This window comes from Ictidomys tridecemlineatus, chromosome 3 (genome assembly GCF_052094955.1).
Source record: "Ictidomys tridecemlineatus isolate mIctTri1 chromosome 3, mIctTri1.hap1, whole genome shotgun sequence".
Classification (NCBI taxonomy): Eukaryota; Metazoa; Chordata; class Mammalia; order Rodentia; family Sciuridae; genus Ictidomys; species Ictidomys tridecemlineatus.
This window is the reverse complement of record NC_135479.1, coordinates 76226589-76241587: the sequence shown is the minus strand read 5'-3', so window position 1 is coordinate 76241587 and position 14999 is coordinate 76226589. Positions and strand designations below refer to the sequence as shown.

The following is a 14999-nucleotide window of genomic DNA, read 5'->3' as shown; positions in this document are numbered from 1 at the left end:
GGTAGTCCTTTTTCTTCCACTGATTTTTCTATAATGACAATAAAATTATACCTTTCATTTATGGAGCCCTCAGTGGGGCCTCTTGAGTTCTGCTCAGAGTTTTTCCTCTTTGGTCCTGTTATCGTGATCTCCTATTTCACATCCAGGCTAGCAGAAGTCAGAGATCTTTCGTGGTGAACAGTCTCTCCTGGGACACTCACTAACAGGGTGGAAGAGATGAAGAACCGTCTTTCTCATCTCATTCCTCCTTGTTTCTCTTGGAAAATGGGAAACAGGATGTGAAGGCCCATTGGTCTGCCTATAGGATCACTAACCAGAGCACTGCTGGGTTGCAGGGAGAAGGCTGGGGGTGTCAGGAGCAGAGGCCTGAGAGGTATGTAAACAGGAAGTGCTCATTCAAAATGCAGATGGATAATACCAGTGGGGAGGGTTCTATGGCCTATTCCTGAGGGCAGTGACTTGAGAAGGATCCAATAGTCAGCATTCAGGACCAGTCCTTGCAGGGAGAAGGTGCAGTGACTACAAAGACACTGAGCCATGATTCACCACAACCCTGGGAATGGTGGTCCAAATGAGTAAACTGAGATTCCTAGTTGGAAGGGGGCTTGCTGAGGCAAGTGGGTCACAGAGCAGAGCTTTTACTAACTGTCCATCTGCCTGTGGACTGCTACATGAAATGGGGAGAACAGGCAGCTGGGATGGACACTGGTTTTGATCCCTATCTCCTTGTCTGCTGAGAGTTCTATAATCGTTGACCTGGCCAATGGGATACTGTCTGCCTTACCCTTCACCTCAGCTCAAGCTAGGGTCCAACCGTCTCCTGGGAAGGCACTGTTAGCTACTTCAAATCCCAACATTTTCTGGTTTGATGTTTTTGTTTCCCTACCAGGGGAGTGCACCATGCCTGCCTGGAACAGGGACAGTAGGTGGCATTTCATTTGACCCTAGACCCAGCCTAACAGATGCAGGAAATCTTCTGGTCAACACAATCACCTTGGGTGACCCAAGCTAGTAAAATGACACTAGCTGGGGAGAAAGGGATTAGCCATCTGGTGGGTGTACAGGACCCTGCACAATATGCAAACAATAACTGATATAACCCTTTACCTATTAAGTCCTTCACCAGCACATGCACTCCTTGGCACCAACTAGGCCAGCCTCCATCTGGGCCCTGGGGACACAGCAAGATCATGTCTACATGGTCCCCATACTCATGGGGCTCATGGCTAGTGCAAGAGAGGTAGTAAACAAATGAACAAATGGGCACACAGGACAAGTTTTTGAGAGTATAAAGAAAGTAAAGCAGGGGACAGGGCAGAAGTAACATCAAGTTTGGGAACACCCTACTAAGAGGGTCAGAGAAAGCATTGAGCAAGGTGGAAGCAAACCTGGATGCCTGAGCAAAGAGCAGGCATCATCCAGACAGGTTGGGGAAGGGATGTCATAAGAAGGCAACATCAGTGCAATGGCTCTGAGGCAGAAACAAACCTGAAGCTCAGAATGGGGTAGGAAGGACAGAGGAGGCATGTGATTTTATTATAGTGTGGTAGAGCACCTCTTGAGAATCTAGCAGGGAGCAGTCCCCTGCAGTGCTCATTTCTAAGAGATGCATCTGTCAGTTAGGTGGGGATGGATCCATAAGGGCCTAGAAGCAAGAGGCCAGAAAGAAGGTTAAGAAGTATGAGACTTGGATAGGTAAGGTATAATGGGAATAAGGAGTAAGTGAGGGTGGCAATTTTTGTGACCCTGGGCAGTGTTCATATCCCATTAAATTCTCACTACAACTCTGCATACCAGCAGAGATTACTCCCATTTATAGTTGAAGAGGTAAAGTTCAGAGAGGAGTGTTATCTTGCCCAGGGTTACACTGCTAATGAGAGGCAGACCCAGGCTTCATATCCTAACTCCAGACCTTTTTGTGTGTAACTGTTCTGTTCTGCCTAAGGGCTGGTTAGCTAAATCTTCAAGACTCCCAAGATTTGGAGAGTATATAGAGGGGTGGTGATGCTCAGGAGGGCTTTCTGGAAGTGGGGAATCTGGGGGATGGATTCTGGAGAAGTTGAGTTTAGAGATTGATCCTGTGTAGCATCTCTCCCTGGATTCACAAGTCTCCCTCTGAAATGACTTTGACACAGAAATGCTGGTAAAACATTCCAGGTATTTCTTGTCAGCATATATTAGTGATATTCTGGCCAGCTAAACAGGATCTCTGAGTGACCCAGCATTCCTGGAATGACTGGGACCCTGCTCCTAGGCCAGGCTTTTAATCTGCTGACTGAAGCTGGGCCCAGTAGCCCATGCCTATAGTCTCAACTACTTGGAAAGGTGGAAAGATCACTTGATCCCAGGAGTTCAAGATCAACCTGGGCAACATAGCGAGGCCTGTCACAAAAAGAAAAAATATATAAACACAGATAACCTGTTGACTGAGCAGATCTTGAAAAGCCAACGATGGACCCATGTCTAAATGGGGCTGGGGCTGTGGCTGTGGCTGGTTCTGCTCTCAGATGGGAACCCTCCCACCTTATACGGCTGTCCACACTGAAGTGAAGGAAGCAGAGGGCCAGGACCTAAAATAAGGCCTGACCAAGAAGGCGGGAAGATTTGGGGTCTGTGCATAGGGCATCCAACCCTGAGGACCTCATAAATATCTTTTTCCTCTAGGAGAAGTTGAGCCTGTGCAGGCCTCAACAGCACTTTCACATCAACCTGTTAGACCAGTTTTAATCTAAAGCAGGCTTGAGCTTCACCAGAAATTCAACAGTCTCCCCACCCCTTCCTGACCCAGTGGAGCTGCACAACCATTGCCCTGGTGCTGCAATGATCTCAGGGCAATAGGCTAGGATTCCCATGTCTGAGACTCAAAATGAGACAGTCCCTGGAGGTTTAAATCTGGCCAGACTGCAGATCAGAGGGTAATTGGAAGAGCTGCTGGGCCTAGCTAGCTTTACTGTTATGTAGAATAAATGGAAGCTGATACTCATTGATAAGCTCAAGGAGACTCAGCAAGCACAGCACAGTAGGAGGCCAAAGCTGTCTACTCAGTGGAAACAGTTGTTTCCATGACCCAGGCCTGATTGAAGCAGCTGAGGATCAAAGCACAGGAGGGAGCCTCTGAAAGTTGAGGAAAGTTGGGGCTACCATGACTCCTCCAAGGAGTCCTCCAAGACTACACTAACTACAGTCCCAGTACCAGTGAATGTGCAGGCACCAAATATGCCCTGATGTTATGACTGAAGAGGATATGGTATCCAGAAAATGTTCTTTAGAGGCCAAAACCTACTCCAGGGACTCTCCCCACTCCCAGCACCTATGAGCCAGATCCAACTCTTCCTGTCACCAGAACTGGGCGCTTCTCCACCAGAAGTATGGATTTCACTCATAGTCTAGGTTAGGCAAAAGTGGTGTTCATAAAAGTGCCTCTCAGTCTGCTCCAGGGAAGCACTTTACTGCTCCCCACCTCCATCAGCCTCTGAGCACATCATGTGTGTGTGTGTGTGTGTGTGTGTGTGTGTGTGTGTGTGTGTGTGTGTGTGTTGACCTTTCCACTTGGCCAACATTCCTTTATTTTCCTCAGCTCTTTCCGGTGGACAAACAGCTGTGGTAGGAGGAGCTGCCAGGAGTGTAAGTCCTCAGGAGACTTTCTCCTCAAAGCTCAGACATGGAACTCAAAGAGACACAGGGAAATGAAGGCTTATCCAGAAGGATATGACAGTCTGAGAAGAGTGGGTGAGCTACAATAAGGGACCTCTTCAGCAGAGCTCACTAGCCCTGGTGCTCAGGTGCCTGTAGGGTGTGTTCCTGGGCATCTCTGCCAGATCAGTGTCGTCTGCCAGATCAGTGTCGTCAGCCAGACGTCTAGAGGGCAGGCTAAGCTTAGGCAGACAAAGCTAGGTGATCCTGGGCAGATTGCTTTATCTCTCTGAGCCATATATAGCCCAGGCCATGGGTTTGCTGTCTGTGAGATCAGTTTGCTCTCTCTCCTGCTGCAGAGGTGCCTAGGCTGGGTCTCCATAGCCCCTGTACCTCTTCACTAGGATATAGCCAGTGTCTGGTTGGGAGCTGTGGGCTTTAAAGGCAATAGCACCCACTCCCAGCACCTTGACAATCACCCCTTTTCTCTTCTGGATCTCAGCAGGTAACCTGGGGGTGCCTTGTGCAAGGCAGAGAAGTCCTGGTGTGGGCACTCCTGCCCCCACTCTGGGTGAGGTGTTTTCGCCAGAATTGCAGCAGCTGTGGCTGGAGGCCTCTTCCCAGGAAGAGCAGAGCGCCTCTTCCAAGAACTCAGAGGAGGGCGGGAGGGGGTGGAGGGGGAGTTAATTTTAAACCAAACAGCCTTCAACGCTTCTCAGGAACTGGTTGCTCAACGTGATCTGGCAGGTCCCAGGCGGGTAGGCGGGCCTGGTGCCAGCTCAGAGGTGGTGGGGGTGGAGGACACACCCCAGAGGGGAGGCCCAGTGACCTTGAGGAAATTTGGGCCCTGTCCTTGCCCACTCATCAAGGCCTGTCAATCCCTAATCCCACTCACCCAGCCCACCTTGCTAAGGGGTATGGGGTCTGATGATTTGTTCAGCTTTAAGCCGGCAAGGTGAAACTATAATAGGATTAATAATACAGGTGTCATGTCCTTCCAAGGGCCCTAAGACTGAATGTCCCATCTTTTTTCCTTGTTCAAAACCTGCCACGACTGTCCCCTGTCCTATCTCTCTGAAGGTTATCTGATGAAGGCTTACTCTGAGACCAGGATAAGCCCTGGGCCAATTCTCTAGGGGATAGGAAGCTGGGTATCAGGCTAGTGGGGTGGTGAAGTGGAGGGTGAAGGGTGGAGTATAGCAAGCTGGCAGAAGTTCTGGGCCTAGGGAGCAAGCTTCCTTTATGTAGAGAGAGAACTCATGGGCCTGCCCTCCATGACTGACTGGGAGTCAAGGCAGCTTCACTTCATTAACCTCCTGTCCCCACCTCAGTGTAGCTACCCCCTCCTGGCTGACAGCCTGGACCCACCTCCCAGTGTCTAGCCCATGGAATGTCTTCCCGACAGAGCCCTCCCTTATGCCCCTCTGACTGCCCTATGAGACCCCCCACAGATTGGGAGGGCTAAAGCATGGGTTCTAGGAAAGAATCCCAAGCAAATGCTGCCAGGAGCTGCAGTTCTTGGAACCACTACTGCAGGGTGAGGGGATGCTTCCTGGAACCTGCTGACTATTCCAGGGAGAGAGCTCAAAAGACAAGCAGTGATCTAGGGTGGGGTGAGGGAGGGATAGGGTGCTGAGACTTCAACTTGGGACCTCACCTCCAGGAAGCCCTTCATGATTGCAAGTACCTCCTTAGCTTCCCCCTTCCCAGTGCTGGGGCTGCTGGGCCACTCTAAGGCCCTTCCAGGAAGAGTCAGTTCTTTTGGGCCTCTGTAGTACTCAGTGTTCAGCCTAGAACAGAGTGGAAAACCTAGAAATGGAAATGGGTAGGGGAAAAAGAAGGTATATGTGCCTGTAAAGGTCAATGTGTGGGTGTGGGCACACAGGTGAAAGGGGGATGTCAAGTACAAGTGTACTGCCCTGGTTGCTGAGCAGGTGGAGGTGAGAGGAGCCAGAGGAGAGTAGGCAGAAAAGCAAGGCAGGGACAGCAGTGCCACGGCCTACTCACTAATCCCCTTGTGCTAGGGGGCAAATAGCCTCATGTTCCAGTCCCTCCTTCAGGCCATTCTTATTCTTTCTCTTAGATCCCTGTCCCACCACAGGGGGTATAAGCTCCAGCTCTATCACCAAGCCACCCAGAGTTCTCCTGGTACCAGTATCCAACTGTGCATCCCTGAGAATGTGACCATGCTATTGGAGTCTTGGTTTCCCCACTTGGAGGGTAGAGAGAAGAGGCTGCAAGTAGGTGGGTACTGATGCCAGGCCTGGCTCTGGGGAAGGTCGTGGCATGCGTGCCCCAGGATGGGTTGGGGTACAGGAAAAATATCAGGGTCAGCACTGTCAGAGCAAGGGCCTTAAAGCCTAGTTCAAGGGGATGGAGTTGCAGGTCATGGTCAGCAAAAAGGGGAAGTAAAGGCCCTCTCTCTGAATGGGATGCTATGGGGCAGACTTTTCACTACTTGGCTATGGGGCAGACTTTTTACTGTTTGCCTTCAGAATGGAGAACATCACATGACCAGGGCTAGATGGAGGTGTGAGCAGGGACTTGCCTCTCCATTCACATCCTGGGGTTACTCTTTGGTTTTCCCTGAGCACAGCTCCAAGCCTGGTGCCCATTCACCTCCATGTCACAAAGAAGGTGGCAGATCATCCTCCAGAAGTCAGTCTTAGGGCTGAAGGCTGGGTAAGTGTCTGAGGAGCAGCTGTGAAGTAGGGCTGTGAAAGAGTTTTTCTGATCCACGTAGGAAGGCAGTAGAGGCAACAAAGGGACACAATTCATCACAGTGCTCAAACTTTGAAGCAGCTGATTTTCTGAGGCTACCTGGGGCAGCTGGCAGAGGATTAGAATGCTTCATTCTCTGCCACTTGGAGTCTCAGTTGTCTGATCCCAGTAAAAATGGCCTTGGCCATAAAGAGCCTGATGGAAGAACTTAACCTAGGACCCACCCAACCTGAATGGAAGAGCTGCTGGGTGGCATCTTTTAGGTTTGCAAGGAATACCTGTGTCAAGCTTCAGGTGGTTCCAAAGCCAGATAAGCTTTGAAAATTCAGTTTTACCTTCTATAAAGTAGGGGCAATGTTATAACTTACCTTACAGGATCATCATAAGGAGTAGATTATAGACTTGATTTTACTTCTCCTTGGGGTCATCTCCTTGGAGTCATCCCTCCCCTCCAGCTCTCCCTTCACCATGAGCCCATGTAGACACGAGTCCCAAGAGTACTTTCTGTGTTTTCCATTGTAGCAAGAAGTATCTGTGGACACATCAACTGGAGCACAGGCTCTGAGGTTTGTAGTACTCTGAACAAAAGGAGCAATGAAGGTCCTCATATCAGAATATAAATATTTAAAAATCATAAATCAAATACACACTGCTAATAAAATATGTTCTATCCTTCTACTCAACCAGTAAACTTTCATAGCAATAAAAACCTGTAAATTTATGGTTTTTATATGTCTGAAAGTCAGCAGATATGAAAGATGATTGAACTTAATGATTATTGCTCATGTCTAGGTGTTCAGTGATGGGTTTAAGATATAAGAGAATAGCGATATGCCTTACTTATAATTATATTTCATATTTTTTTAAAAATATTTTTTAGTTGTAGTTGGACACAATATTTTTATTTTTTTATTATTTGTTTTTATATGGTGCTGAAGATCGAACCCAGGGCCTCACACGTGCTAGGCGAGCATTCTACCACCGCTGAGCCACAACCCCAGCCCAGCATTTTATATTTATTCTGTCCAACTAATTGTTCTTACCTTTATTCCAGTAAAATGACTGATTATGTTGTCATAATCAAGAATTACATGTAATTATTGTTCTTTTGGCAGTGACGATTTACAAGATTAATATAACACATCATTGTTAAAGAGCTTAAAATATAAATTAAATAAAAAACATCAAAAATTAAAAGTATTTCCAATAGGTTCCCAAAAGTTATTTTTAAATAATCAAAATAATTTAGTAAAAGTGAGATAAAATAAACTATACATTATAAGAAACTGACATCAAATTTTAAATTAAAATGATTTAGGGCTAGGGATATAGCTCAATGGCAGAGCATTGTCCGGAATGTGCTGAGCCCTGCATTCAATCCCCAGTACTGGGAAAATAAAATAAAATAATAAAAAAATACATGATTTAAATAAATGATTTAAAGGGGCTGGGATTGTGGCTCAGTGGTACAACACTTGCCTAGGGCATGTGAGGCACTGGATTCAATCCTCAGCATCACATAAAAAATAAAGAAGATAGGGTATTGTGTCTATCTTCAACTAAAATTTTTTTAAAAGATGATTTAAAATTTTTTTTACTTAACTTTTCCATTTTTTCCTTTTATTTTTTGACAGTACTGGGGATTGAACACAGGACCTCATGTATGCTAGGCAAGTGCACTGTTCGGAGCTACATCTCCAGCCCTGAAATTTTTATTAAGTAATATTAAATGTTCTCATAAAGAAATCATCTCAGGGCTGAGACTGTGGCTTAGCAGTAGAGCGCTCGCCTAGCACAGGCGGGACCCAGGTTCGATTCTCAGCACCACATAAAATAAAGGCATTGTGTTGTGTCCATCTACGCCTAAAAAATAAATATTAAAAAAAAAGAAAGAAAGAAATCATCTCAGTCCACAACTAAATTCCCCATGAAGGATAAAGTTGTGTCTGTTTCTGTAGTCAGAAGCAACACAATCTGCATGAGTTTCCCTGGGGCCTAAACAGTGTTATCATGAGAGTGGACATTTGGATTTATCTCATACTGTGCCAGCATAGAATGTCAAACTCCTGGTGATAGAGATGCCCATGTGTTCTGTAGTCAATTTATTGAAAACTGATCCTTTGTATGTTTATGGTACACTCTAAATAAGAGAACCCAGGAAGATTAGGAGAGAGTGGTAACAGACCAGGTACAATTCCCAACAACCTTTTGGGAAAAGGTCTGCCTCACATGCCACCACCATAAGTTCTTAGATGGGTCAAATATTTAAATGTTAAAAGTGACCCAAGCATCCTTTAGAGCTCCTTTTAGAGACATAGAAGAATGGGTTCTAGGTGAGAAACCCTTTTACATGACTACCCTGAATTATTTTCAGGATAAGAGGAAGTAGAGAAATCCCTGAAATCTATTAATGCCCATTTAATGTTGGAAGACTATTCTCTATGGTTCTTTCCCATTTCTGCACACTTTACAGTAGAGGCACCAACTGCCTCTATTCCAAACAAATTTTAGGGAGATGATGATAAGAAAAGCCTTAGAAGATAGAGGTGATCTGTTCTATATTTCTGAACCAGGAGTCTTGTATATTCTCCAGCATCCTTGAGAATATGATAGGCTAATTTTTTAGTACTTGCAAGGCAGATAAAAATCTCAAGACTTCAGAGTTCTTAACATAAAGGACAGGGGAAGTGAGATGGGGAAGGAAAGGAAGCCAAAGCAGGTGTGTTAATAACTAGGTTCCTTATTTTGGCAACCGAGGCTCAATCCTAAATTGAAATATGGTAGAGAATACACCTCAGGGTTGTCTCACCCAAGAGGTGGGGAAGCTGGAGCATGTGTCCACCAACTTTCTCTCTTCATTGGCTTAGAGATGCTCCGGGGAATTAGTTCCTTGGCACTTTTGGTTACTTACCAGCCTGGCCTCTACTGTAGGCAAAGCCATAGATGATGGTTTCAACTGCTTTGTGGGAACTTGAGTATGAGGGGACTGACCTGCTTAGTCCCCACCAGACTGGAGCACTATGTGAACAGGCCCTTGCCCAAATACTGTTCATTTCCAGTGCTGACACAGTGCCCAGCAGAAGGTGACTAAATGCACATCCCATGGACAAGCTAAGAGCCTGTTTACTTGTCTCTCTTCTCCACTAGGCCATAAGTTCCTATAAATAGAGACTGTCAATTTTTCATACCCCAGTGTCAAGTGTAGGCCTGGAAATCAGCAAATGTTTATTAAAGTTTTGTTGAATGAATAAAAGATGCAAATAAATAAGCTTCTAAAATAAACAAAATTCCAAGTATCCAGAACTAGATTACAACATCTTTAAATAGAGAAAGGCTACACAAACAAAATCCACTTGATAGGGAGGGGCCAGAGGCCTCCCCATGGAAGTGAGAAGCAAGGTACAAATGCTCTACAAGGCAGATAAAATCTCAGTCATCAGAGTTCTTAACATAAAGGACAGGGGAAGTGAGATGGGGAAGGAAAGGAAGCCAAAGCAGGTGTGGTTTTCAATGTTACATTGACAGTCTTAGCCAAGCTATAAACGAGGAAATAAATAAAAGGTATAAGTACTAGAAAGGAAAAGATACAGTTATTAAGTATCATATAGGAAATCCAGGAGAAGTGACGAATAATAAACCTTAAAATGGAAACCAAGAAGGTGAGTTGTTATAAGATAAACCCACACAAATCAATGCACCAGCAAGAACCAATTAGGCCATATTTCTGGATAACAAATAACAGATTTATTTAGTAATAAATCTCTGTGCTGCTGACTGGTGTGTGCTGAAATTCTCTTCTGTCACATAAGTCAAGATCCTAGCTGGTCCTGAGTCAAGGTCCCCTTCTGTCTAGAAACTTCTTTGACCTTTATTCAGAAACACTTCTCCTGTGATACTGGCTGTGAATTTTGTCGTGCTACATGCCTTGAACCCAAATCTTTTCCAGGGCCTTAGGCCAGGTACACAGGGGTATCCAGATGTCCTTCCTGAACTAGTCCCTCAGTTGGACACAAGTTGACTGTCCCAGTGTAAAGAGTGACTGTGTCCATTCCCTGAGACAGCAAAAAGCCAGGGCATCAGAAAAGCTATAGCTCTGATCAGAGTTCTCAGGCTCAGCCTGAAGCTCCCAGTCAGGGGTAGAGATGGTATGGAAGAATGAGGGGCAGCCAGATCGCCATTGGGCCCAGGGCCTCATGGAGTAAAAGCAGTTTCTCTGCCTGCTCCCAAAATCTAAGTAGAAGGGAAGAGCTCTGCGGCGAGTGAGTGACTAGAGAACTGTCTGGAGTCTTTTAGTGAAAGGGTAACATTCACCAAATCTGAGGCCCCACTCTCATCCCACCAAAATAGGCATAATTGAAGGATGCTCTGAGTGCTGAGGAATGAGACCTCCACAGGATCAACCTTGCTTTAAGCACGGTGCTCGGGGCCTTCTCTAACAGCCAGCAGCCTCCTCTGCCTGAGAAAGAGGGTACACAGGACCTTGTGGGGAATGGGGTTGGGGGCAGATAGTAATTATGGTGGAGGCACTATCCTCTTCTAGCTCCAAGACCCACCTCAGTGTGAATGACAAAATCTGAAGCTGGGCTGGCCTGGTGTGGCTCTAGTGGCTACTGCCACAGTCTCAAAGATGCTCCACCCCAAGCCTAGAGCTATATAGGGGTAAACTGTAGTCTTACTGGGTGGGAGTGAAGGGGACAGAGGTTGGAGGGAGGTTAGAAGCAGGGGAAAGTTCTAGGTGGTCAGAGAGGATAGAAGCATTTGAGCAGAATTGGGAAGGCTGATTGTTTTCAAGGGAAGGAAGGGGGAAATTTCAGTCTGCTAGACCAGTCCAAGCAAAGGTAAGAAATTCTGGGGAATGGTCACTAAATATTAAGAAGATCTAGGTTTGCCAACAGGTGGATTTTCTAAGAATATCACCAGCCTCATCTCCCAGTATTAGATGGAATGTGGTCCTCAGCAGGTGTCAAGTTCCCAGTACCAACCCAAAAGTCCGGGGATCTGGATAAGGTGCTCAGGTCTGGCTCGTTCCCCTCCCAGACCTACCCCAAGTTGCTATGTAACCCTGGGAATGTCATGGGTCCCTTCTGGGCTTCATCCTTTTTTTTTTCCATGAAATGGGGATACAATGCTTGAGTTTTGAGTTTCCATGGGCTCCCAAGACTCAAAAACATTGATTGGGCCTCTGAGACAGGGTGATCTCTCTTTCTGTCTGTCTCTCTGTCTCTGTCTCTCTCTCTCTCACACACACACATACATGCACACACACACACACACACACACACACACACACTTGGCCCTGCCTAGTTTCCAGAGCCTGGGGCTATCCCATCCTAGCTGGGAGGTCCTGCATAGATACCTGTGATCATAAATATGGACCCCATGTTAGCCATGCTCATGTGCATGAACCAGTGAGTGGCCTGTGAATGGTGTGTGGGTCTCTGTGATATGTGTGTGTGATATGGCCTGGCCTCCCCAGAGCCTAATATCTCTTATGGCTCCTTGTCCTGAACAAAACAATCATAAGGACCCAGTCACGCATTAGGGGCCTGTCAGAAGTAATCTATGTTCATCCCACCTCCCTGGGGCTGACTTACAGTTTGTGTTTAATAAATGACTATGGATCCATGACGGGGATGGAAGGGGAGACAGGACAAATGAGGGACTCAGTCACCCCTTCCCTAAGCTTAGGGAGGTGTTCTGAGCCCTTAACAACCCAAGACTCCTCACAAAGGATGTTGGCCTAGGACAGCTTGTCGCAGATGCTGTTGTCCTCACCTGACCCTGAATTCTGCCCCACCCCGGCAGCCCAAGGGAGGCTGAGGTGCAAGGATCTTGGCTATGACTCAGCGGAAGGAAGACAGAAATGGAGGGTGGCAGGGTGATGCTGAGGCCCTAAAGGGTTTTACTTCTCATTTTTCTTTCCAAAGCACAGCCGGTTCTCAGAAATGAAGGTACCCAGAACCAGAGAAACTCCAGGCTTTCAGGGGCATCGGGTTCCCTAATCTTTTTACTTCAAAGGCATAATCAAGTGCGTGTGGAAGCCCCAAGCCCACGTCTCTTGCTGGGGGCTCTATTCCCTGCCCTAGAACAGGGATCAAGTGCAGGGCCAGATGGAAACTGTGACCCAGATTCACTTGCTATGACAGATGCTGGGTGGGAGGAGGTGCTGGGAGCTTATAGGTCTGTGGGTGGCTGGAGCAGTCAGGGCAGGCTTCAAGGAGGGAGAAGTCACGTGGATGCATTAGAGAAGCCTAGATGCCCCGCCTCATGAGTTCCTTCTTTCACTTTTCCTTTTTCTATCTTCTTCTCCCTTTTTCTTTCTCTTTCTTTCCCTCTCTCTTTTTCATTTGTAATTATTTAAAAACCCCAATTTTATTTTGCTTTTATATTTTTGGTACTAGGGGGATTGAACTTAGGGGTACTTTATTACTGAGCAATATCCCTGGCCCTTTTTATTTTGAGACAGGGTCTGAGAGTCTCACTAAGTTGCTGAGGCTGGCTTGAACTTGTGAAACTCTTTGACTCCTGAGTAGCTGGGATTACCAGTGTGTGCTACTACCATGCCCAGCTTAAAAAAAAAATTTTTTTTTTAAACCACACACTGAACTCTGATGGGCACAGCACCAAATTATGAGACATTAGAAACTTCCCCATGTGCTCCGAGAATAGAATTTGTGCTGAGTTGGGGCTGGGGCTGGGGCTCAGCGGTAACGTATTTGCCTGGCATGTATGAGGTACTGGGTTTGATTCTCAGCACCACATATAAATAAATAAATAAAGATCTATAATCAAGTTTAAAAAACATTTTAAAAAATTAAGAAAAAAAAAGAACTTGTGCTGAGTTTGAAATAAGACTCCTTCTACTGTTCTTGTCAAAGAGACTGCCTGGTGGGTTGCAGGAGCACTGCTACTGTTTGTAACCATTTATCTGTGAGTTGGGTCCCTTCCTTCAAACATTGAAAGAAGCTGGATGCTTAGGCTAATGAAAGATTGCAACTCCCGTCCCAACCCCCAGTTCAAACATTTGTGTTCATTGCTATTTGCCTTGATGGGCTTTATGCGAATAAAAAGTTTCAACTTGTAAAATATATTTATGCTATTAAGATGCTGCTTTTATCTTTTCTAAAACACCTATTTGAGTTCCCCATGAAACTTAGTTTGAAAGAACAAGCTCCACAGCTCTAGGGGGCTGAGGCAGGAGGGCTGGGCAGAATGAGGAAGAGACTGTGGATTTCAGTGTACTCAGAGAAAGCAGGAAGCTAGAGTCAGTTCTTGAACTATGAGTACTTGCAAGAAGGAGTTTTAGACACATCCAACCAGTGCCTCCTCTCCGAATCTCCCAGGTCTAGGGACTTGAAATGTTCCCCCAAGATGGCAGATTTAATACCCATAAAACTGAGATGGGGATTTGCCTCCTTTACTCACCTGCTAGTTGAGAATCTGTGTGTGTGTGTGCATGCGCGTACGTGTGTGTGTGTGTGTGTGTGTGTATCCCACCCCACATCCAATGTACACAGAGTCTCATTTCAAAGTAACAGCCACCTTTGCTGTCCTCTCCTCCCCACACCCAGGGCTTGTTGTCTAGCCCCTCTGTTGAGGGATATAAAAGCTAGGCACCCAGGGGTGGCTGGGAGGAAGCTTCTCTCATGTCTGGTGCCTACTTTTTGGTTTGCCATTTTTCTCTTTGTCCTGGAAGCCCTAGTCATCCCTGGGGCACCCTAAACAGTTGACAGGCCCCTCTGAGAGTTAAGGTCCAAGGCTGCAGGTGACCTCTGTGACCTGCTCACTCCCCTTCTGTTCAGATGTTAGAAGATTAGGTTTAAATCCCAGCATGGCCACTTGTTGGCTGTGTGATCTTGGACAAGTTAAACCTCACTCTGTGTCTCTATAGTGAGTCAAAGAAGGCATCTCTAATGGGAGGATTTGTATCAACAGGTTTGTGGAATCTGGCATTGCTTACACATGGCAGATGCACCGTTACTGTTGTTGCCAGCACTTAGGTGTGGGAGAATGGTCTTCCCAAATCTACTTAAAGGCCTGCCTTTGGGCTATGATCCCACACGGTCACATCTAGATCTACAAATGCCCAATACTGCCTCTGGGATGTTCTGAGGGCATACTATACTCTCATGTTCACTGTCCCCAACACCCCAGTCTCCAGCTCAGAGTACTCCCAGGTACCAATAAGAGCCCTAGGCCCTACTGTGGTCCTGGCTACCCCTTACCCCACATCCAACCCCCAATGGTTTTCCAGAATTCCTGATGCCACCACTATCACCCCTAGCCACCTCCAGATCCTAGACAGTTGTAGTCTCCTGCCCCAGATTCCTCTTCATGGCTGAGGGAGAGAGCATGCCTAGCTGATCCTGTAACTCAGCTCAAAAGCCTTGTTTTTAGGGTTGAGGTTTTGGCTCAGTGGTAGAGCACTTGCCTAGCATGTGTGAAGCACAGGGTTCAATCCTCAGCACCACATTAAAAATAAGTAAATAAAATAAAGGTGTTGTGTTCATCTACCACTACAAAAATATTAAAAAAGAAAGAAAAGAAAACCTTACTTTTAGGCTCTGTGATCCTCAGAAATGCATTCAGGGCTCAACCAAGAGATCCAACCCCACCACCTTGCCCCATACCATCCTGATGTGACT

The 14999-nt window shown here is 46.4% G+C and overlaps 1 protein-coding gene across 18 annotated transcripts in view; it reads right to left on the bottom strand.

Annotated features, from left to right (window-relative positions):
- The window catches only part of Hemk1 (HemK methyltransferase 1, mitochondrial release factors N(5)-glutamine), a 37041-nt gene that overhangs the window by 3688 nt on the left and 18354 nt on the right, over positions 1–14999 (bottom strand). For 15 of the 18 annotated variants that reach the window (XM_078043235.1, XM_078043230.1, XM_078043237.1 and 12 more), the window contains 2 exons: positions 6723–6932; positions 52–6347 (listed from right to left, as the gene is read on the bottom strand). In XM_078043235.1, the coding sequence (XP_077899361.1) occupies positions 6818–6932 (115 nt within the window). In that variant the 3' untranslated portion in view covers positions 52–6347; positions 6723–6817. Of the gene's footprint in view, positions 1–51; positions 6348–6722; positions 6933–14999 lie in introns of those variants that run through there. The other 3 variants (XM_078043231.1, XM_078043232.1, XM_078043248.1) reach the window with 3 other exon arrangements.